Source organism: Culex quinquefasciatus, chromosome 1 (genome assembly GCF_015732765.1).
Source record: "Culex quinquefasciatus strain JHB chromosome 1, VPISU_Cqui_1.0_pri_paternal, whole genome shotgun sequence".
NCBI classification, from domain to species: Eukaryota; Metazoa; Arthropoda; class Insecta; order Diptera; family Culicidae; genus Culex; species Culex quinquefasciatus.
Window position 1 is genome coordinate 24942032 of NC_051861.1, and position 24310 is coordinate 24966341.

The following is a 24310-nucleotide window of genomic DNA, read 5'->3' on the forward strand; positions in this document are numbered from 1 at the left end:
TCCACCGGGAGAAAACCGGGAAAAACTCGGGAATTTGACTGACAAACCGGGAAAATATTTTAAGTTTATTTAAATTTTGACAAAAGCCCCTCTTTAATGTATTCAATATGTTCTTTTCTCAAATAAAAAATTATTCCTGTTATTCTAAACGAAGAATTCGCGAAAACTAACATTTTGTTTTCCTCTACAGCAGCGGTTCTCGACCTGGGGTACATGTACCCCTGTGGGTACCACGAGCGGTCTCAGGGGGTCCAGAAAAAACCTCTCAAACGAAATATTTAAGAGAAAATTTCGAAAATTGATTTGAAGCAAAAAAAGAAAATTGATTTAAATTTGAAAAGAGAAAAAAAAAAGAAAATTGATTTGAAGCAAAAGCTTACAACCATATTTAAGGTGCAGTGAATTACGGGCGAATTATTTTTGACCAATCAGAAAATGTTTAAAAAATATTTGAATGATAAACCTATAATTTGCATTCGTTAAGAAATTTTAAGAATTTAAAATAAATTGCACCGTTTTAGAGTTTTTTCTTTTTTTTTACGAATATTTGTTTCAAATTTGTAAATTGTGCCAACTACCATTTAATTTAAAACATTCAAAATATTTGTAAAAATAATCATATGTTTCATAATTTTGATATTGTGAATTCGACCTTTTTTTGCTAAAATATTAGTTTTGCATAAAATTTAAATCAGGATATTTTTTTTTATTTCAAGATCATCAAGATTTGTCCTTCAAAAAAAGCAGTAAAGAATTTTCTCAACCATTCGATTTTTTAAAAATAAAATAGAATGATTTTTTATTGAAAAAAGCTACAACTTCTAAAAGATACTATTAAAAAGCATGTTTAAATCTGAAATCAAAACAGTTTTTGAAAATCTTTCAAATGTATATTTTGGGCAATTTAAAAAATCTTTGTTCCAAAAACAATTCGTCGGTCATCATAAATTTATACAAAATTATTTTTTTTAAATATAGAAGAAAAAATAATAGAAAAAAATAAAAAAAAGTCAGTGAAAATTTAATTTACAGAAAGAATGTCTCCAAATTGATTGGCATTTTCAGCAGATAGTTTAAGAAATACAGAAAAACATTTTATTTTGAAGCTTTACAAAGAAAACTGATTTGAAGAAATGTACATGGACTTTGTGTAAAATAATAAAAAATAAAATATAAAAAAAAATTGAAGAACAAGCCATAGTCTCAACATTTGAATGCAAAAAGTGTTTAAAAATGCATTTAAAAAAAAAATCAAAAGATTATTAACCCAAACCCAATTTTTTTATGACTTTTTACCATTTTGTGTTTTGGGTTTTTCAGACAGTTTTTTCTAAATTAAAATTATTTTCGAAAATTTATCCCATCAATCAACTTACCGAAGATAATCGATAAAAAAAGTGTCAAGATACCGATTTTTTTTACATGTGTATACATTTTTGTTTGGACTAATGATTCAAAAAGACTTTCTTGGTTAAAAAGAAAGTACTCACCAAAAAATAATAATTAATTCACAGAACTTGATAATTCTTGGAAGAATCGTTCTTCTTGAATACACAAAACCTTTTTTCAAAGAAACTTTACGAGCATTCATATAAATGTTGATGAAATTGTATTTTTGCAAATCTTTGCTACAAAATTAATAAATTGTAAATGCCATTTCCTGCTTTCTAATAATAATTTATGTTATTCTAAAAAATAAAAAGATTTTTTTATTTTTAGTTTGTAAAATCTATAGAGCATGATGATGAAAAATCCCAATCATTAGAAAAATTAGAGGTTTGGATTGGAAACAGATAAAAACGGCTTCGTTTTCAACTTACTTACTTTGTACTCAAGATATTTGAAAGCTTTCTTGAGGAACTCAAACTTTGAACCAAATGTATGCGTTCCAAAAGTATGTTGATACCAACGTTTAGCCTAAAAAAAAACATTGTAATTTGGTTTAAAAACATTCCGGAAAATTCCTTCTGGTCCGGGAGAAAACCGGGAAAAAACCGGGAAATTGAAAATCGAAATCTGGTGGCCAACCTGCCTTAACTCCATGTTGCACTTTTAATTTCTCGATTTATTCTGGGGTAACTTGGATTACTGCAGTTGTATTAATATATTGATAAGAAAGGACTTGGAGCGTAATCTAAACGCAAGTTTTTCATTTCTAGGAGCTTTCTTCGGGCTGGCTGCGCTTGTGTTTGATGAGATTTTTTGTAAATAAGAAAATATCAAAATTTATTTTAGTTAAACTATTGCGTACGGCAGCACGTCTTCCACGTGGGCGACCATCTCTACGCTCGAGGCTCAACCACTCACCAACGGATCATCCAGATCCATCACCTCAACAACGGTTTCTTCCGTCTTGATGATATCCAGCGGAAGCAGGGTTTGTTCGTCACTCTCCACCCCGATAAATGGAACATCTGCCCGAACCGCTACCGGGTTTCTCCGACGAACCTTTCGATCAAAGGTTTGACACTGTTGCCGGAAGTGCTGGCTGTTTTGAAGTCGTTGATGGCAGTCCGCGCAAATGTGTGCTGAAATGTCCGACTCGACAGCCAGCGCAATGCCGGTAAATTGTTCGATCAACGTGACAAGCGGATTTTCATCGTCGCTGAAGATGGGTTCCAGAGGTAGAGCCGTGCTGGAGCACAGACGACAGTACTCCGCAGGATTCTCCAACAGCTCGCAGTCCGATTCTTGCACAGGTTCCTCTTCAGCTTCCATACGTTCCGGCTCTGGTTCTGATCCAAGAAATCCTTTCGCCCTGGCTTCCTCCGGATGTTTCCCAACGAAATGCCGGTGGAAGTTATGCGGGCGGAAGATCTCCTGCACGTAGTCACAGAGCGGATCCGCGATCCGGCAGTGTATCCCGCGCGAATCCGCCGCCACGTTCTCCCGTACCAGTTGCACCATGCACTTTATTCTCTTTCGCTTTTGTGGGGCTGGGCGAGCAAGTTCGAAGAATCCGTGCCGTTTGGCCTCCTCGGGGTGGATTACGCGAAAATGTTTCGAAAAGTCCTTGTCCAGAAGTCGCTGGCGGACGTAGCTGCAGTGCGTATTGCTGGCGATGTTGCAGCGAAAGCCGCCACCCCATTCGTCCAGCGCGACAAACTCGCCAATCATTGGTTTGTGGGGTTTGCTGAAAGCGGCAAGTTGTTAGAGTTTTGCTACTTCCATTCGGAATGTTAAGACCTACCCATACGCTGACTTTAAGAGGAGAAATTCGTCAAAGAATCCATGCCGTTTAGCTTCCCCTGGATGATTCTTACGGAAATGTCTCTCGAAAAGTTGGTGATAAAAATAGGACATAACAAAGTCACAGCCAGAGCTTTCACTTATATTGCAACGGAAGGCCTCCTCGCCGTCGACTGTAACCAGTTCTTCAATTTTTGCTCTCTGTGCAGACCTGGAAGTAAATGTGGGGTTATCCAAAGTCCTAGAATCACAAAATGTTCTCATTACCATTGTTTTTGCGTTATCTTTGGCACCGATTTAGCTTTGCCGTTATTTGCCGGTACATTTGCCGCCTTCAGCGTTTCATGACTCAGCATAAAACCAGCCCTTTCGAAATCCTCCCGGTGTCGCAGGTAAAAGTGGCGATACAAGTTTTGCATTCGATAACAATTCTGCACATAGCTGCACGCGTTGGGACCGGCGATACGACAGTGGAAACCCCGTCCGTCTTCCAGAACATGCTCGGCCACTTTGAGCGTTAGCGGTTGATTGCTCACTTTCAAGCCCACGACCAAAGAGGGATGGTGTTGGCGCAAATGCTCCAGAAATTCGCTCTCGTCGTACTTTTCCCGCGCAAAGTCGCACGGCTCTTGAGAGCAACCGAATCCATCAGCCCGAGCCAGGACGAGTCCTTCCTTTCTCAGGTGGTAGCTTTGGTACAGCACCTTCGTCTTATCTTTTGGCTCTTCCCGCTCTGGTTCTTGCTGAATTCTGGCAACATCCTCCTCATCGCTGCTCGCTTGTTCAACGCTGAGTTCCAGACCCTGGAAGGTGTCGTAATTCAGTTCGCTTGGCTCATCACCGCTACCTTCAGCCTCGCCCTCTTCTTCATCACGATATGCCCGCAAGTCGCGCTTCTTTGCCGTCCCATAGCTATTGGCGTGCCTCAACACAAACCCGGCTCGGTCAAAGTCCTCCCGGTGGCGCATGTAAAAGTGCCGATAAAAGTTTTGCATTCGATAACAACTCTGCACATAGCTGCACGCGTCTGGGCCGGCAATTCTACAGTGAAAGCCCCGTCCGTCCTGCAGAACATGCTCGGCCACCTTGAGCGTTAGCCGTTGCTTGCTGGGCTGCAGGTCTCCGAACACCGGAGGATGACTTTGGCGCAAATGCTCCAGAAACACGCTCTCGTCATACTTTTCCCGCGAAAAATCGCACGTTTCCTGTGAACAGCGAAACCCGTCGTCCTGAGCCATAACAAGTCCTAGCTTTTGCAGGTGGTAGCTTTGGTAAATCACGGTGCGACCGCTTGCGTCGTACACTGGAACGATTGATTCCAGCATTTTCATTTGCGGGTTCTTCAGAAACCCCTTCTGCTTCGCTTCTTTGCGATGGCTCAGCAGAAAGTGACGCAAAAAGAGTTGCAGTTGTCGCTTCTGTTGCACATACTCGCACTTTTTAACGCCACTGATCCGGCAGTGGATACCTTCATCGTCCTCGTAAATGTACTGCTTAATTTGTTGGTAAAGGCCATTCTGACTGTTAAGAAACGAGAATTTTAATCAATAAAAATTAATAAATCGGAATGCCCTTTAACTAACCCACTGAAAAAAGAATGAAGGAAAGTGTTTTAGTTTAAAATTGAGTATTTCACAGTCAGAGTGTATGTTGAAACTTGACAGCATGCTTGGCATGGCACACGCAAAACGGACATTAGGTATAAATTCCTAATTTTTAGTATTTTTTGAACTTATGTTTTAGCTTGTCAAATTATACCTAAAAATTAGTATTTTTTTCTTCCTAAAATTTAGGATTTTTTTAGAACACTGAAGTACTTCTTAAAAATTCCTAAATTTTAGTATTTTTTTTAGTTCTAAAATTGCGATTCACGTTTTGACAAGTCAAAACAACATAATTTCGTGGCTGTGAGTTGGTGTTCCGCAGTGCTGCTGAAAACTTAGGAACTTTGGCAAGGTAAGTTTTGTGCAGGAAGAAAAGTGGCTCTCCGGTTCTGCACGGAGAACGGAACCCGGAGCATCCTTGTTAGAGGAAGTGTGGCTCGCGTACTTGTGGAAGAGGAGGAGGAGGAGGACGGAACCTTCAACTCCCGGCGGAATTAAAAAAGCCGCCACTTCCCTCTCGTGCTCTGGAGGACGGATCTCGGGACGGATATTTGCGGAAGAGCTGGAAAGGGGAAGTATAAACGGACCCCAACCGTGGAGAATGTGCGACCGTGGCGATTGTGTGAATGAAATAAGTATCGAGTTTGAGTTTGACGAACCAATTTCTATCTTTTTGTGATTTGGTTGGACGTTGCAGGTGTGTGTATGTATGCGTTTGTGGAAGTGTGTGTGTGTGTGTGTGTGTGTGTGTGTGTGTGTGTGTGTGTGTGTGTGTGTGTGTGTTTTTTTTTTTTTTTACAAGGTCGGAATCTGCTACCAGACACCTGAGAATTCATTCCTCAGGTAGTGTGGGGTTGGGAAAACAAAAAAAGAGTTTTCCCGACCCACTAAACCAGTCCTTGAACGCCGTGCCCTTGTCCCCCCGGGACCACCTTTCAGTATAACTTCGGGGGGAGGCGTTGCATTTTCTGCACTAGTCTACTTACAGGATCCATGCCGGGTGCTAGAACCATTTCCTGTCCTACATACATATGAGTCCATGCGAGGGTTTAACCGCGCCCAAGAATCGCGTTGCTTTTGATCGGCTAGTCATATGCAGCCCTCTCCTTGGACCATCGAGACGTGTACCGATTTGGTAGAGCCAACCGTCATAACGTGCTCTCCTTCACAGCCACACTCGTGGGTTCTCGACTCCTGTGACCATCGAGACGTGTACCGATTTGGTAGAGCCGACCATCATAACGTGCTCTCCTTCACAGCCACACTCGTGGGTTTTCGACTAGGCTCCTAGTCGTTCCTCCTCTGATCGTCTCTCCATTTCCGCTGGAGAGCCGAAGTGATCTGCGTCACCGCTCCGACGACCGCATTCCACTTGGCGATGTCGCTGCACATTCTTCGCACCACATTATCCGGGCTGGTGTCCGCTCCGATAATGGCCAGCATTTCGCTTCGCGCTGCCTCGAAGCGAGGGCAGGCGAACACCACGTGCTCCGGTGTTTCCTCGCAATCGACGCAGTCCGGACAGAGAGGAGACTCTGCATGTCCATACCTGTGCAGGTACTTCCTGAAGCAGCCATGGCCCGACAGGAACTGTGTGAGGTGGAAGGTGACCTCTCCATGCCTTCTGCTCACCCACGTGGATACGGACGGGATAAGCCGATGCGTCCATCTGCCTTTCTCCGTGGTGTCCCACTCACGTTGCCACCTTGCCAGCGATTCGGCTCTCGCAGCTTCCCGGATACCTCTCGTGCCTCTCCGGGTGTAGCGCACGGTGTCCTCCTCCAGTGTGATGCCGATGGGGATCATTCCGGCTATGACGCCAACTGCTTCCGACGAAATGGTCCTGTACGCGCTTGCAACCCGCATGGCCATCAGTCTCTGCGTTCTGTCGAGCAGCGCTCGATTTCGCTTCGTCCCCAGCGCCGTCCACCATACCGGTCCGCCGTACCTAAGTATGGACGTCGCGACACTTGCCAAGAGGCGGCGCCTACTGCTCCTGGGTCCAGCGTTGTTCGGCATCATCCTCGACAGTGCCATGATCGCCTTAGCCGCCTTCTCGCAGGCGTAATCGACGTGGCTGTTGAAGTTCAGCCGGTCATCCACCATCACCCCGAGGTACTTGAGCGCTCTCTTCGAGTGCACGACGTGTTCTCCAACGTGAATTTGGGCCTGCTGCACCTTCTTGTGGTTACTAACCAGCACCATCTCCGTCTTGTGGTGAGCGATCCGCAGCTTCACCTCGAGCATCCAGTTCTCGATCATTGCGATTGCCTCCATAGCCAGCACTTCGACCTCCTCGACATTTTCGCCGGTTACCGTCAGCACTATGTCGTCTGCAAAGCCCACAATCTCTACGCCGTTGGGTAGTCCCAGTGTCAACACTCCGTCATACATTCCATTCCACAGTGCTGAACCCAGAATGGATCCCTGTGGAACTCCCGCGGTAACAACAACGGTTTTTGTCCATCGGCAGTGTCGTAGACCAGCACGCGGTTCTCGAAGTAGCTCTTCAAGATCATGCACAAATAGTCAGGCACCTTCATTTTGTGCAGCGCTGCTGCTATGGCCGCCCAGCTCGCACTGTTGAACGCGTTCTTGACGTCAATCGTGACTATTGCGCAGCAACGGTTCCCCCTGCGTTTTTCCTCCGCGCTTCGTCGGCTTTCTCGACCACTTTCCGGATGGCGTCCACCGTGGATCTCCCTTTACGGAAGCCGAACTGCCTCGCTGCTAAGCCATGCTCGCTCTCCGTGTACTTGGTCAGCCGGTTAAGGATGATCCGTTCCAGAAGCTTTCCGAGGGTGTCCAGCAAACATATAGGCCTATACGATGATGGGTCCCCGGTGGTTTGCCTGGCTTCGGCAGCAACACGAGCTTTTGAATCTTCCACGGGTCGGGAAGTGTCCTTCGTCCAGGCATTCCTGCAGGACTGTTCGAAACCTGTCCGGGAATGCTAGAACCGCCGATTTCAGGGCGAAATTCGGGATTCCATCCGGACCGGGAGCTTTCTTCACCTTCAATCTCTTCGCTACTGCCACAAGTTCCTCGTTGGTGATCAGATGACCTTCGGCGTTGCTACCCCTTCGTCGTTGTACGGTGTAGGAGGCCATGTCGTTGGGTCATGTCTTGGGAAGAGCCCTTCCACAATGACCTTCAGCTTGTCGGGACACGTTTCAGCCACCATCGATGGGCCTCTGATCTTCGCCATCGCTACACGATATGCGCTCCCCAAGGGTTTGCATCAGCGTCTTGGCATAACTCCTTGAAGCAGTTTGTCTTGCTGCATTTGATCGCTTTCTTGAGCGCGGCCTTTGCAGACCGGTACTCCTCTCTGCACTCCTCTCTAGTTGCTTCGGATCTTGCTCTCTGGACTCGTCTTCTGGCGCTGAGGCAACTTGCCCGAAGGGTACCGAGTTCTTCATTCCACCAGTAGGCTGGACGACGACAGTTCCTTGGCTCCAGTCTCCGCGGCATGGTTGTGTCGCATGCTGTCACCAGTTGTGCTGTTAGCACGTCGGCACTCAAGTCTTGGGGACCATCACACCAATGGAGCGCTTCCACGAAGAGACCCTCGTCGAAGTACTGCAGCTTCCATTTCCTTCCGTAGGACCGGCTGCTCCTATCTGGTACAGGGGCTCGTCTCCCGATGCTGTACCGGATCGCTTGGTGATCGCTATGGGTATAGTCCTCACTCACCCTCCAGTTCATGTCGGCCGCCAGTCGCGGGCTACAGAACGTAACGTCGATAATGGACTCACGACCGTCTTTGCGGAAGGTACTGCTGGTTCCGCGATTCGCCAGCCTAACGTCTAGCTTTGCCAGAGCTTCCATTAGGCTATGCCCCTAGCATTGGTGCATCTGCTACCCCACTCGACCGCCCACGCGTTGAAGTCACCTCCGATAACGATCGGGCTTCGTCCGATCAGTTCATCGGTCAGACTATCCAGCATCTGCTGAAACTGCTCCAAGGTCCACCTTGGGGAGCATAGCAGCTACAGAAGAAGGTTCCGTTTACTTTGGCGATCACGAATCCTTCAAACGCCCTCGAGACCACTTCCTGTATGGGGTACCGCCCCATCACGTGTATCGCCGCCATTCTTGCTGTATCCGCGGCCCAGTTTCCGTTGTCGTGTGGAACTCGGTACGGTTCTGCAATAATTGCCACGTCACACCCCGTCTCCGCGGTCGACTGCCACAGCAGTTGCTGTGCAGTGTCGCAGTGATTGAGGTTCACCTGGGACACCTCCATTACTTTTGCCCGAGGCCAGCTTCTTGTACACCGGGCAATTAAAGCCACCCGTCGCATGGCTATTGCCGTCGCCTTCTTTACAGAGCACGCACTTCGGCTGATTTTTGCAGTCTCTTGCCATGTGGCCTTCTCTACCACACCTTCTGCAACTGTTGGTTCGATCGGGACCGTCGCAATTTCTCGCCTGGTGGCCGAAGCCCATACAGCGGAAACACCTCGTCATCTGCTGGGTCACTCGAGGAACAGGCCTCAGTGGGCACACCGACCACCCTACTTTGACCTTGCCGGTTTCCAGCAGCTTAGACGCCGAAGGCGTCGATAGTCGGATCGACGCAATTTGCGTGCCGCCGTAGGCTTTCCTCAACCGGATTGCCATCGGTGTCGTACGGTCATCCAGAAGAACGATCAGCGCATCTTCTAGCTCTTCCTCCGTCGTGATCTCGTCCAAGTTCCTGCACTCGATCGTTGTCTCCGGTGATAGCGCTCTTACCTTCGACTCGTAGCCTACGGCTTTCTCGACGAGGACTTAAAAGCTGAGCTCTTGACCGCGGGATCCTTCTTCAGCTCAAAAGCATCGCTCCGGTTTGGGTGCGCCTGGTTTTAACCACGTTCTCGCCAAGCTCCTTGAGTTCCGGATCGGTTCGTACTTTCCGGAGGAGGTCTGCGTACGAAACACCTTCCTTCACCTCGACCACCAAAGCCTCGCCTTTGTTACGCTCCCTGCGAAACTTGGGTTTTGGGTGTCCTCGTTCTGCTTCCCTTTTTCTTCCGCTTCTTCTTCTTGACCTTCTCCCATTCCTTCTCCTTCCCTGGGGTTGGTTCTGGTTCCTTCGCCGGGTCCGGACTGTCTCCATTCCCCTGCTTCTGCTTCTTTGCGTCCTCCTCCTCTCCAGGCGTTTCCCTGTCCCTTTTAGAGCTTGGGCCGGGCGGCGTTTTCGGTTCTTTCTCCCGTAGCGCTTCCTCCTCCAGTTTTGCATTCAGCGTTTCTTCGGCTCTTTCAGCTCTGAGCTTCAGTGAATTCCGCGTCACCACCAGCGAGTTGTTTTCGCGCTCTGCGGCATTCATGGCTGCCTTGACTCCATTCACCATCTGCTTGATTCTGGTGTGGACGTTGTTTTTGTCCTTGATGAAATCAAAGAGTTCGTTGACCCTCCTCCTGACCTCCTGTAACGCGGTCCTTCCAAGCAGGACTCCGTCCTGAGGGGTACTGCCGGCGAAGTTCAACAAGGATGACTTGGGAGTCTCCTCTCCAATTACTCCTATCTGCTGACTCGAAGCAGCCGCCTGGTTCAACACTGGGGATCTCAACACCTTCCCGCTTCCACGGAACGCGCTCGCCACTCCGCCTGCTGTGTCGCCGCCGTTTGACTCGCCTCCTGCCATTTCGACGTTTGCGTCCTCTTCTACCTCCGTGTTTTCCGATGCTTGGGGCGCATCGGGACCCTTTGTTGGTTTGTTTCACTTGTCTTCATTTTGAATCCCACGAGTCGCTAGGGAAATACGGTCCGCTGCGCCAGTGCCCTGCCGTGACGCAGTAAGGGCAAATTACGTGTGGGGTTCGCCCCTGTGCCCCACAGGCTCCGTTATCGACTGGGAATTTGTTGAACCCCCCCAGCCATGCATCCCTCGACACGGGTCGCATCACATCTTGGATTCGGGGTTTGGTGAGGTTTTCGGGGTTTGTGTGTGTGTGTGTGTGTGTGTGTGTGTGTGCTCGTGTGTGCTCGTGTGTGTATGAGAGACTGAAAGTGAATGGGTGGGAATAGACGAATAGAAAGAGAGAAAGAAAGAGAAAGTGGGAGAGAGAAGAGGAGAGGGAGAGAAAAAGTGTGAGAGAAGAGGGAATGAAAGAGAGCGAAAATGGGAAAGGGAGAGAGAAAGTAGAAAAGGGAGAGAAAGGGGGAGTTTGTGAGAGAAGGCTGGAGGGGAAGAGCGAAAGAAAATGTGGGAAAGAGATAGGGTGAGGGTAGAGGAAGAGAGAGATAGAAAGTAAGAGAGAGAGAAAGTGGGAGTGAGAGGGGCAAAGATGAAGAAAGAGAGAGATAAGAGATATAGTTGGAGAGAGAGTAGGAGATGGAGAGATAGTAGGAGAGGGAGAGATAGTAGGAGAGGGAGATATAGTAGGAGAGGGAGAGAGATAGTAGGAGAAGGAGAGAGAGTAGGAGAGGTAGAGAGAAGGTGGGAAAGAGAGAGGTGAGAAAATATGGGAGAGAAAGAAAGGGAGAGATGGTAGGAGAGAACGAGAAAAAGTTGAATTGAGAGGAAGGGAAGAGAGAGATAGCAGGGAACAGGAAGAGCGAGAAAATAGAAAGAGAGGGGAGAGAGAGAAAATTTTAAAAATCTCTAATTCCAAACATTATAAAACTCCAAAAAATCTTATATTCTACAATTCCAAATATTAAAAGATTAAAATGTTGAAGTTGTAAAAATATTAAAATATTAAAATAATAAAAGATATTTAAAATAAATAAATATTGAAATATTAAAGATATATTATATAATATTATACAAAATTATAATGTTAAAATATTCAAATCATTAAATATTTATTTTAAGTACGTACATTTATGCAAAAGTTGTGTTTTATGTAAATAAAAATATTAATATCATTTAAAATTTTGTTTTTCTTCTGCTTGCATAACTCTTGGAAAATACCTAATTTAAAAATTAAAATATTGAAATATAAAAATATTAAAATATTAAAATATTTAAATATTAAAATATTGAAATATTAAAATATTAAAATATTAAAATATGAAAATATTAAAATATTAAAATATGAAAATATTAAAATATTAAAATATTAAAATATGAAAATATTAAAATATTAAAATATGAAAATATTAAAATATTAAAATATGAAAATATGAAAATATTAAAATATTAAAATATTAAAATATTAAAATATTAAAATATTAAAATACTAAAATATTAAAATATTAAAATATGAAAATATTAAAATATTAAAATATGAAAATATGAAAATATTAAAATATTAAAATATTAAAATATTAAAATATTAAAATATTAAAATATTAAAATATTAAAATATTAAAATATTAAAATATTAAAATACTAAAATATTAAAATATTAAAATATTAAAATATTAAAATATTAAAATATTAAAATATTAAAATATTAAAATATTAAAATATTAAAATATTAAAATATTAAAATATTAAAATATTAAAATATTAAAATATTAAAATATTAAAATATTAAAATATTAAAATATTAAAATATTAAAATATTAAAATATTAAAATATTAAAATATTAAAATATTAAAATATTAAAATATTAAAATATTAAAATATTAAAATATTAAAATATTGACATATTAAAATATTAAAATATTAAAATAATAAAATATTAAAATATTAAAATATTAAAATATTAAAATATTAAAATATTAAAATATTAAAATATTAAAATATTAAAATATTAAAATATTAAAATATTAAAATATAAATTATAAAATATTAAAATATTAAAATGTTAAAATATTAAAATATTAAAATATTAAAATATTAAAATATTAAAATATTAAAATATTAAAATATTAAAATACTAAAATATTAAAATATTAAAATATTAAAATATTAAAATTTTTAAATATTTAACTATTGAAATATTAAAATACTGAAATATTTAACTATTAAAAATGAAAACATAAAAAAACCAAAATATTTATAAAAAAGATAAATTTAATATTAAAAATATAGATGCATTGAAAAAATAAAAATATTAATATCATATAAACCATTGTTTTCTTTTGCCTGCATATCTCTGGGATAATACCTAATTTGATCTTTGATTATTCTTAAGTGTAAGTAATTTTCGATCCCTCACGTTTATAGAAAATACCTCAAATTTAGGTATTTATGCCTAGAAATAAGGAATAAATGGTCCGCCATCTTTGATTATACCTGATTATCAGTAATTTTGGATCCCTCACTTTTCCAGAAAATACCTCAAATTTAGATTTTTATACCTAAAAATTTGGAATAATCATGGTCCGCCATCTTTGATTATACCTGAATATCAGTAATTTTGGATACCTCATTTTTTTCTGAAATACCTCAAATTTAGGTATTTATTCCTAAAAATTAGGAATAATAATGGTCCGCCATCTTGGATTATACCTGAATATCAGTAATTTTGGATCCCTCACTTTTCCAGAAAATATTGAGATATTTATGTATTTATACCTAGAAATAAGAAATAATCATGGTCCGCCATCTTGGATTACACCTGAATGTCAGTAATTTTGGATCCCTCACTTTTCCAGAAAATACCTCAAATGTAGGTATTTATACCTAGCAATAAGGACTAACCATGGTCCGCCATCTTGGATTATACCTAAATATTAGTAATTTTGGATCCCTCACTTTTCCAGAAAATACCTCAAATTTAGGTATTTATACCTAGAAATAAGGAATAAATGGTCCGCCATCTTGGATTAGACCTGAATATCAGTAATTTTGGATCCCTCACTTTTCCAGAAAATACCTCAAATTTAGGTATTTATACCTAGAAATAAGGAATAAATGGTCCGCCATCTTGGATTACACCTGAATGTCAGTAATTTTGGATCCCTCACTTTTCCAGAAAATACCTCAAATGTAGGTATTTATACCTAGCAATAAGGACTAACCATGGTCCGCCATCTTGGATTATACCTAAATATTAGTAATTTTGGATCCCTCACTTTTCCAGAAAATACCTCAAATTTAGGTATTTATACCTAGAAATTAAGAATAATAATGGTCCGCTATCTTGGATTATACCTAAATATCAGTAATTTTGGATCCCTCACTTTTCCAGAAAATAACTCAAATTTAGGTATATATACCTAGAAATAAGGAATAATCATGGTCTCGTGGAGCAGGGGTAGCGGCTTCGGTTGCCGATCCCGATGATGCTATGAGACGCGGGTTCGATTCCCGCCTTATCCACTGAGCTTCTATCGGATGGTGAAGTAAAACGTCGGTCCCGGTTTCTCCTGTCTCGTCAGAGGCGCTGGAGCAGAAATCCCACGTTAGAGGAAGGCCATGCCCTGGGGGGCGTAGTGCCAATAGTTTCGTTTCATGGTCCGCCATCTTGGATTATACCTAAATATTAGTAATTTTGGATCCCTCACTTTTTCTGAAAATACCTCAAATTTAGGTATTTATTCCTAAAAATTAGGAATAATAGTGGTCCGCCATCTTGGATTATACCTGAATATCAGTAATTTTGGATCCCTCACTTTTCCAGAAAATACCTCAAATTTAGGTATTTATACCTAGAAATAAGGAATAACCATTGTCCGCCATCTTGGATTATACCTAAATATAAGTAATTTTGGTCCCCTCACTTTTTCAGAAAATACCTAAAATTAAGGTATTTTGGTTCTACAATTATACCTAAAATATAGGAATTCTCGTACTAAAACGCTATTAGTAATTTTATTACTAATAGCCGATTAGTAATAAAATGACTTATTGCAGTCAGGTTCGATTATACCTAAAAATTAGGAATTTATACCTAATGTCCGTTTTGCGTGCATGATGTTGACACTCTAACTCGAAATTACTTATACTACGTTAAATTATCCTCAACCATACTTTTTTTTCCATTGGGCCTAAAAAGCATTTAACACAATATTACTCACTCTTTCTCTGGTTGCCGTTCCACATCTCCCGAATGCTCAGCGCGAAGGTGCTGCCTAAATTTCCTCTCGTTGTAGCTCGTCTGGAAGTAGGTGCACCCAGATTCCGGCTCCATTGCGCAGAAAATGCCATCCGCGCCCACCGCAACGTGTTCGACCTGGTCGGGGATCATCGCTCCGTCACTGAAATTTAAACCCAACACGATTATTGAAGCATTCTTCATACAATTCATACTCGTTCTCCGCACCCAGGAAACAGTACGTCTTCCAAATAGGTATGCTTCAGGCGAAAATGCGCCAAAAATCGCACTTCGTCGTAGCTGTCCTGTCCGTACTGGCAATCACTTTCCGGTTCAATGGCGCAACGGACGCCTCCATCGGCATCGATCTGCGCGAGACCTCTCTCCACGACGTTGAACTCTTCCGTTTTAACGCACGTGTCCAAACCCAGCTCGTCGTCGCTTTCGTTCGTGGTCGCACTTTTCTTCGAAAATCCCTGCTGCTTGGACTCGCTCAAATGAGCCAGGCGGAAGTGTCGCATAAAGTTGTGCTCGCGTAGCGTCTTCTGGGTGTAGGGACAGGACGCGTCATCCAGAAAACGACAATGATATCCCGCTTGGTCTTGCACGACGAACTTCATAAGTCTGTGGGATTTTGGTATAGAGTTATCTATGTGCGTATGTATTGCGTGTACGTACACGAAAAAGATTGAGGTTAAATTTTGTACCGTCCAGCAAAACAAATGGGGTTCTAGTGTGCGTGAGAGCGGACTTAGATAACTCTATGAGCTTGATGATACACAAAAGTTTAATTATTATTCGATGGAGATTACTCAATAAGGCTTTCTAGGCCCAGTGAAAAAATATAATCTATAAACTTAAAAATGACGAACTCCTCGTCACAGTGTCCTAATGCAAACAAAGATCGAGCTCGAGATGTCACCACAGAGAACAGATGTACATCTAGGCTCGAACTTGTGTGTAAACACTGCAGCACTCACCAAATGTGTTGCATACAATCTTGCATCAAAGAAATTAGGGTGTAAAGGATACGCTTGGCGGCGCCACCGTCGCAGTTGAGGTTACTTAACTGACTTAACAATGTAGAATGGCTCAATAATTTCCTCAGAAAAATAATATTTTCCTCGTTTATAAACTAAATTCACTTCAGTACAATTTCAATTGACTGCAATAATGCAAAAATGAATTAACATTAACAAAAACATAGAAAAACACTTGTTTAAAAATTATTTTTTTTAACAATAGCTTAATACCTTTCCACATGTTAACCCTGATTTCGTTTTGTTTACCTTCACAGCTGATTTTGTTATTTTCTTTCGCGCGTAAAATCGTACCCCTACGATGGAGGACAGTCAGACATTGGTCTGATGTCGTTCGTTCGGAATGATTTGTGCAGTGAATGGATGGTCCAACGTTCTGCTACTGTAGGTCATCGTGATTTTTGAAGTGGCGCTATCTAGGCGGATGATGCACACCCTAGCTCTTTTCAACGTATCTTGGTTTGAATTTTACACACGTTTTTCGATGCTTTTTGTTCAGTGATGTACATCTGTTCTCTGTGATGTCACTGTCCCTGCGAAAAATGTTAGCTGTCATCCGGCGTTAGAACTTTTTAAAACCAGCTATAAGTCGCAAGACAAAATAACTTTTGCTGGAAAAAAGCTGGCGACAACGGGCACATTACGGGTTTTGTTAAATTGACCGAGCCACGTAGCCTAGTGGTAACGCTCCCACCTCATAAGCGGTAGATCTGGGTTTAAATCCCGGCTCGGACTAACACAACTAATGATCTTTTCCCTTCTGGATTCGATTGCTAAGTAAAGGGAAGGTAGTCGTGGTGATTATTGCATTCGATCGTAATATTTCGATCGTAATTTCTCGACTCACGATCGAGATTTCTCGATCGTAATATTACGATCGTAATTTCTCGATGGTAAGTCGTACGTGGTGATTATTGCATTCGATCGTAATATTTCGATCGTAATTTCTCGACTCACGATCGAGATTTCTCGATCGTAATATTACGATCGTAATTTCTCGATGGTAAGTCGTAATATGTCGATGGTAAGTCGTAATTTGTCGATAGTAGATTGAGATCATTCGATCGTAATTTCTCGATCTACCATTGACAAATTACGACTAACGATCGAGAAAATCTCGATACGTGTTTTTTTTAAATTCAAGTATTCAAAAATTTGATTTTTTTTTAAAGTTTCAAAAAAAATTAAAAATTTAGCTTCCAAAATTTATGAAGTTTCAAAAATTTCAAAAATTTATGAAGTTTCAAAAATTTCAAAAATTTATGAAGTTTCAAAAATTTCAAAAATTTAAAAAAATTCAAAAATTTTAAAACTTTCGAAATTTTTTAAAATTTTATTTTTTTTTTAAAATTCAAAAAAAATCAAAAATTTCAAAGATTTCAGAAATTGAATTTGAAAAATTCAAAAATTACAAAAATTTCACAAAAATTTCAAAACATACCTACATAAAAATTTTCAAAATAATCAAAAATTTCGCAAAGAATTTTTAAATTTTTTTGAAATTTTGAAATTTTTGAAATTTTTAAATTTTTGAAATTTTGAAATTTTAAAATTTTGAAATTTTGAAATTTTGAAATTTTTGAAATTTTGAAATTTTGAAATTTTTAAAATTTTGAAATTTTGAAATTTTTGAAATTTTGAAATTTTGAAATTTTGAAATTTTGAAATTTTGAAATTTTGAAATTTTGGAATTTTGAAATTTTGAAATTTTTGAAATTTTGAAATTTTGAAATTTTGAAATTTTGAAATTTTGAAATTTTGAAATTTTGAAATTTTGAAATTTTTGAAATTTTTGAAATTTTTGAAATTTTTGTAATTTTTTGAAATTTTTGAAATTTTTAAAAAATTTGAAATTTTTGAAATTTTTAAAATTTTAAAATTTTGAAATTTTTGAAATTTTTGAAAATTTTGAAATTTTTTAAATTTTTGAAATTTTTGAAATTTTTGAAATTTTTAAAAATTTTGAAATTTTTGAAATTTTGGATTTTTTTTTAAATATTCCGTTTAAATTAAAAAAAATATTCATAAAATGGTATTACATATTACGATCGCAATTTCTCGATCCACGATCGAGATTTCTCAACAGTAAAATTACGATCGTAATTTCTCGATGGTAAGTCGTAATTTGTCGATGGTAGATCGAGATTTGTCGATGGTAAGTCGTAATCTCACTATTGAGAAATCTCGATCGTGAGTCGACAAATTACGATCGTAATATTACGATCGTAATTTCTCGACTTACGATCGAGATTTCTCGATAGTAAGATTACGACTTACCATCGACAAATCTCGATCTACCATCGAGAAATTACGATCGTAATTTTACTGTTGAGAAATCTCGATCGAGGATCGAGAAATGACGATCGTAACTTGTTATACCATATTTTTGATTTTTTTATTTAAACGGAATATTTAAATAAAATCTAAGTTATTTTTTTTAATGTGAAAAAATAACAAAAATAAAAAAATCTAAACGAATTTCTTTTTAATTTCAAACAATTAAAAAAATTCAATAATTTCAAAAATTTTAAAAGTTTCAAAAATTTTAAAAATTAAAAAAAAAACAAATATTTTAAACATTTCAAAGAATTTAAAATTCCAAAAAAATTGAAGTTTTTAAAAATTTCAAAAACTTTTTAGTTTTGAAAAATTTCATTAATTTTAAATTTTTGAAATTTTTTAGATATTTGAAATATTTGAGATATTTGAAATATTTGAAATTTTAAAAAATTTTGAATGTTTTGAAAGTTTTAAAATTTTTTGAATATTTTGAAACTTTTAATTTTTAAAAAATTTTGACATTTTTAAAATTTTTGAAATTTTTGAAATTTTTGGAATTTTTGGAATTTTTGGAATTTTTGAAATTTTTTAAATTTTTGAAATTATATTTAAAATAATTGAAATTTTTAAATTTTTGGAAATTTTTGTAATTTTTAAAATTTTAAATTTTTTTAAAAATTTAAAAATTTTTGAATTTTTTTAAAAGATCTTTGAAATTATTAAAATATTTGAAATTTTTCAATTTTTTGAAATTTTTGAAATCTTTGAAATCTTTAAAATCTTTGAAATTTTTAAATCTTTTATAATTTTAGAAATTTTTAAAATATTTGAAATTATATTAAATTTTGTTAATTTTTTGAATTTTTTAATTTTTTTAAATTTTTAAAATTTTTGTAATTTTTAAAATTTTTGAAATTTTTTAAAATTTTTGAATTTTTTTAAATTTTTGAATTTTTTTAAATTTTTTTTTGAATTTTTGAAATTGAAAATCTTTGAAATTTTTGAAATTATTAAAATATTTGAAATTATTGCAATTTTTCAATTTAAAAAAAAATAAAATTTTTGAAATTTTTGTAATTTTTAAAATTTTTGAAATTTTTAAATTTTTTTTGGAATTTTTGAAATTGAAAATCTTTGAAATTTTTGTAATTATTAAAATATTTAAAATTATTGCAATTTTTCAATTTTTTAAAATTTTTAAAATTTTTGAAATTTTTAAAATTTTTGTAATTTTAAAATTTTTAGAAATTTTTGAAATCCTTGAAATTTTTGAATACTTGAATTTTTTAAAACATGTATCGAGATTTTCTCGATCGTTAGTCGTAAATTGTCAATGGTAGATAGAGAAGTTACGATCGAATGATCTCAATCTACTATCGACAAATTACGACTTACCATCGACAAATTAAGATCGTAATATTACGATCGAGAAATCTCGATCGTGAGTCGAGAAATTACGATCGAAATATTACGATCGAATGCAATAATCACCACGGTAATTTGTCGGTAGTAGATTGAGATCATTCGATCGTAATTTCTCGATCTACCATTGACAAATTACGACTAACGATCGAGAAAATCTCGATACGTGTTTTTTTTATAATTTAAGTATTCAAAAATTTGATTTTTTTAAAAAGCTTCAAAAAAAACTAAAAAAATTTCAAAAAATTAAACAGCTTCAAAAATTTATGAAGTTTCAAAAATTTGAAAAAATTCAAAAATTTTAAAATTTTTAAAAAATTCAAAAATTTCAAAGATTTCAGAAATCTAATTTGAAAAATTCAAAAATTCCAAAAATTTCACAAAAATTTCAAAAACATACCTACATAAAAATTTAAAAAAATTGAAAATAATCAAAAATTTCGCAAAGAATTTTTTGATTTTTTTGAAATTTTTTAAATTTTGAAATTTTTGAAATTTTGAAATTTTTGAAATTTTTGAAATTTTGGATTTTTTTTTAAATATTCCGTTTAAATTTAAAAAAAATATTCATAAAATGGTATTACAAATTACGATCGCAATTTCTCGATCCACGATCGAGATTTCTCAACAATAAAATTACGATCGTAATTTGTCGATGGTAAGTCGTAATTTGTCGATGGTAGATCGAGATTTGTCGATGGTAAGTCGTAATCTCACTATTGAGAAATCTCGATCGTGAGTCGACAAATTACGATCGTAATATTACGATCGAATGCAATAATCACCACGAGTGTATCATCACAACACCTTAGAGAAGGCGACATATGGAATATAAACATTTACCTCAAGTAGTTTACAAGTTAACATTAATTTAAGAAACAACCGCCGAATCCACTCTGTCAATGCGGCCCGATACTCTTCATGAATCATGAACAAAATATACTACACTCAAACCCCGATGATTTGACATCAACTGTTGTCAAACGAACGGGGTCACTTTTTAGTTTGACACCACTTTTACACGGAGTTCACACACACTACCAAACGTTTGTGTTAATAATGTGCGTAAGCGCCTTTTAAAAAGTGACAGTTCGTCACTTTTTAGTTTGACTCTGATCAACCAACGGGGTACAAACTAAAAAAGTGTCAAACGAAAAAGTGACCACTGGTACTTTTTACACGGGACACACACTATCAAACTAAGCGATTCGTAGTGCGTGTGAGCTCCGTGTAAAACCATCAGGGTTTCAATCAAATCTAACTAACACCAACGCAGCCAGTCTGATGAAAGCATGCTGGAAAATCTTGTGACTTCCTTCACTTTCTTGGAATTTGCCAAATAGTTCTGGCTGTCAAAATGCTTATGCGCCCATTTCGAATGTTGCATAAAAAAGTTCAAAATAAAAAATAAAAAAAAATGGCTGGTACAAATATTTTTAAAAGTTTTTGTCACCCCCTTCAAAATTGGCCCGAAAAATCAGGGGCAAAAAAATATTTTACAATAAACTTCAAAATTTCAATGAAAATTCAAGTGCAACCAGCTGAAATCAAATTAAAATACATTCTTCTGCGTTTAAAATCATTTTTAGCATGTTTGGGTTTATTAAAAATCTTAAGATTTTTGAAAATTTTCGATGCAAAATCTTTTTTCGATACAATTTTGTTTTTGTCAGATCTTAGATTTTGAAAACTAATGATTGCAAAACAACTGAGCTAGTGTAAAATGCCTTTTAAAACACTTTTTCATTTAAATGTGAAGACTATGGCTTGTTATTTAAATTTTTATATATTTTTTATTTTTTGCCCCCTTGACCTCGGCCAGGGCCGAGGGACAAAAACTTTTTTAAATATTTGCATCGGCCTAATATAAAAAAATGTACACATGAATCAATCACATTGTAGAGAACAATTTTCAATATAAGTAAAGATATACCCAATTTCGTAAATTAAAAAATGACTTTCTCCATTTTTTTTGGATTTAATTCCCATTCAAACGATGAACACTGCCTACTAAGATTATTTAAGGATGAAAACATTTTGCCGAAACAAAAAACTTATATGAAATTTTGATGCAATTTATGGAAATTATTTTATTAGAATCTTTAAAAACTCAGTAGGCGGTGTTCATCGTTTGAACGGGAATTAAATCCAAAAAAAAAATGGAAAAAGTCATTTTTTATTTTACGACATTGAATATATCTCTGCTTATATTAAACCAGAATTAAACCACAATTGATACTTTTTTATGGAAATTTTTGGAAATTTTAGGTACTAAATAGCTTTTAAATGAAATACTCTAAGTTTAGCAATGTTTTATGCTCGAATTTGTATCCGGGCAATCTGCTGCTGTATTTTCATGACGAATTGTACAAAGAAAATATTTTTAGTCGTTCGTTTTCAGGTTTCAAGCTTGGACTTTGGGGTTGTTTCCAAGAAAGCTAGCAAACTGGTAAATTTGGGTTGGAAACTTTTTATCCGAGGTCAAATATGTAATATAGAGTCTCTTGAGGCACATTCATAAGAAATTTGATAAATTTGAACATGAACCCATCGATTTCCATCGACTTTTCTGTAGAAAAATCATATAAAATCGAAAAAAAATCTTTGAAAAAAAGTTGCTCTAGACCCCCGACGAAATATTTCGCCGGACCCCGCAAAATGTCGGGAAAGAGCCCTTCTTTCATGGTACCAAATATCAGACTTGCCGAATTTTTTTTTAAGTTTGTTCTAGGAAACACACCGTGGACAAAAAATAATAAAAAACTTCATATTTGAAAAAAATAAATATATACTGAAATTTTTAAGGCTTAAAATCTGTTTAGGTATGTTAAATATATCAAAAGTATTTAAAATTCCTAAATTTTAAAAATTTAAGAAATATAACAAGAAAAAATATGATTTACTCCAAAAAATAAAAGAAATAAAAAAAATATGCAAAAAAATAAATATTAAAAAATTCAGAAAAAAAAGTTTCAGTTTGAAACTGACTGACCATTGAAATTTTATAAATTAAAAAAAAACATAGAATTTGCGAATATTCAAAAAAAAAAATTAAAATATCAAGATTTTTAAACTTCTTTGAATTTTTTAAAAGTTTGATGGTAAAACTTTTTTTTTCAAGCATTTTAAAAAATTTAAAAGTTTAATAAATTTTCAAGGTTAAAAAAAATTAAACAGTATGTTTTTATTATTTAATGTTTCAAACAAGGAATTTTGTACTTCTTTAATTTTTAATTTAGATTGTGAGGATCGTAATTTGTCGATGGTAGATCGAAATCTTACTTGCTTTTTTGGCTCGATTTACGTGAGCGCTGAGATGAGTTATTATGCGCTGAAACACTATCGCTCAGGACCACGTTAGAATTTTTCGTTTGAATATCCAGCTCCACTGACCTAGAAAAATAATAAATGGCTCAAACAAGTGAAAAATTCAACGTTTTACATCTCAAATTACCCTTCTTGCACTTCAGTTCTAAACGGTCCCACATTCTCATAGAGCTGTTTTTCGGTCACATTCTGCGATTGATCTCCGTCACTTGGCTCAGGTTTGTCCTCAAAAAGCCCCATCTGTCTTGCTTCTTGTTTGTGTTTGATACGGAAATGTCTCAGCAAGTTTTGCATTCGTCGCGTTTTCTGGGTGTAATTACACAAAAAATCACCGACAACAATCTGGCAATGGATTCCTTTTTCGTCCTCGAGAAGGCAGGGTTTCAGCACTTCGTACCATCGCTTTTTTCTGTGGATGTAAAGGTAGTTAAGCATATAATAATCATAACAAGCAACAATCTTACTTGGTGTAATCGTCCTTTTCATTCACTGAAAAGGAGTCTCCACTTTCTTGAACATTCTCCAGGCTACTGGTTCCACCGTAATCCTGACACTCACCCCAGAACAGACCCTTCTCTCTGGCTTCCTGCACGTGCATGCTACGAAAGTGTCGTAGAAAGTTTTGCAATCGCAGCGTTTTCTGCGTGTAACGACAAACCGCGTCGTCCCGAATGCGGCAGTGCGCCCCTTTTTCATCCTCTAGGATGCACGGCCGTACCAACGTCTTGTAAAAGTCCTTTCGCTGCCTGAGGAAAAACAAGATTTAGATTGAAACATCTAACATCTAACGCTCAAAAGAATTTACATTCCATCATTGTTGAAGACGTTCATATTTGGAAATTTATTTCTCAACTCTGCCATCAGATCTGACTCCGCTCCATCGTCCGCCGCCAATTCCGACCCGGTTTGCTCCTCCTCATCCGCCTCCGCTTTAACGCCATCTTCGTCCTCCTCCTCCATAAACCCCCTTTCCTTCGCTTCGCGCTCGTGCATGGCGCGAAAATGCCGCAAAAGATTGTCTATCCGCAGCTTTTTCTGCACGTACGGGCACACCGAATCGCCCACAATGTGACAGTGCACGCCGGACGCGTCCGTCCGGATGTACGGCTGAACGCGGTGCTTCCACGATTTGTTCCTGTCAGAGCGAGTTTTGGGTTAGTGTTTGCGTTTTTATTTTCAATCGAATTTATTACTTCGGTCTGTAATGGCCAGGATCTGTCGTTCCACCGAACCTTGAAAATCAGAAGAACATTATACAACTTTTCAAGTGGAATTTTGGGAATTTTAAATTGCACAAACTTACTCATTGCCAGGCCAAGAACTCAAGGAATGCATTTCGTTGATCTACAACGATTTCTCCTCAGCGTCGGGAGTATCTCTGAACAGTTCTTCACAGTGTCATTTTCTGGTTCCTCTCGCTGGTATCTACGAATGAGGATCAAACGGCAGGAAATCCGTAGCCAAATCTTTCTTGTCGGATTTAAAAAGATGTAAACGTAAATATCAACAAAATTGATTAATGTCCGG

At 37.5% G+C, this 24310-nt stretch overlaps 1 protein-coding gene across 2 annotated transcripts; it reads right to left on the reverse strand.

Moving 5' to 3' along the window:
- Positions 1-2202: 2202 nt before the first annotated feature.
- Positions 2203-24310, reverse strand: LOC6031641. 2 transcript variants are annotated; one of them, XM_038266753.1, is made up of 11 exons: positions 24087-24310; positions 23977-24015; positions 23589-23918; positions 23248-23529; positions 22911-23192; positions 22739-22849; positions 14943-15338; positions 14698-14877; positions 3457-4710; positions 3191-3400; positions 2203-3133 (listed from the first exon to the last, which is right to left on the reverse strand). In XM_038266753.1, the coding sequence occupies exons 1-11, from the start codon at positions 24116-24118 to the stop codon at positions 2296-2298; spliced, it is 3954 nt and encodes a 1317-aa protein (XP_038122681.1). In that variant the 5' UTR covers positions 24119-24310; the 3' UTR covers positions 2203-2295. The 2 variants fall into 2 exon arrangements, with proteins under 2 accessions (XP_038122681.1, XP_038122682.1); XM_038266754.1 differs by lacking the exon at positions 23977-24015.

Bases quoted from the DNA above. Each gene is read 5' to 3' on its own strand.
- LOC6031641 (XM_038266753.1), bottom strand. From the start codon at position 24,118: ATGCATTCCTTGAGTTCTTGGCCTGGCAATGA. The intron at 24,016-24,086 runs GTAAGTTTGTGC...CTGATTTTCAAG, and splicing joins AGTTCTTGGCCTGGCAATGA to GTTCGGTGGAACGACAGATC. The intron at 15,339-22,738 runs GTAAGATTTCGA...AAAATCCCACAG, and splicing joins AAATCGAGCCAAAAAAGCAA to ACTTATGAAGTTCGTCGTGC.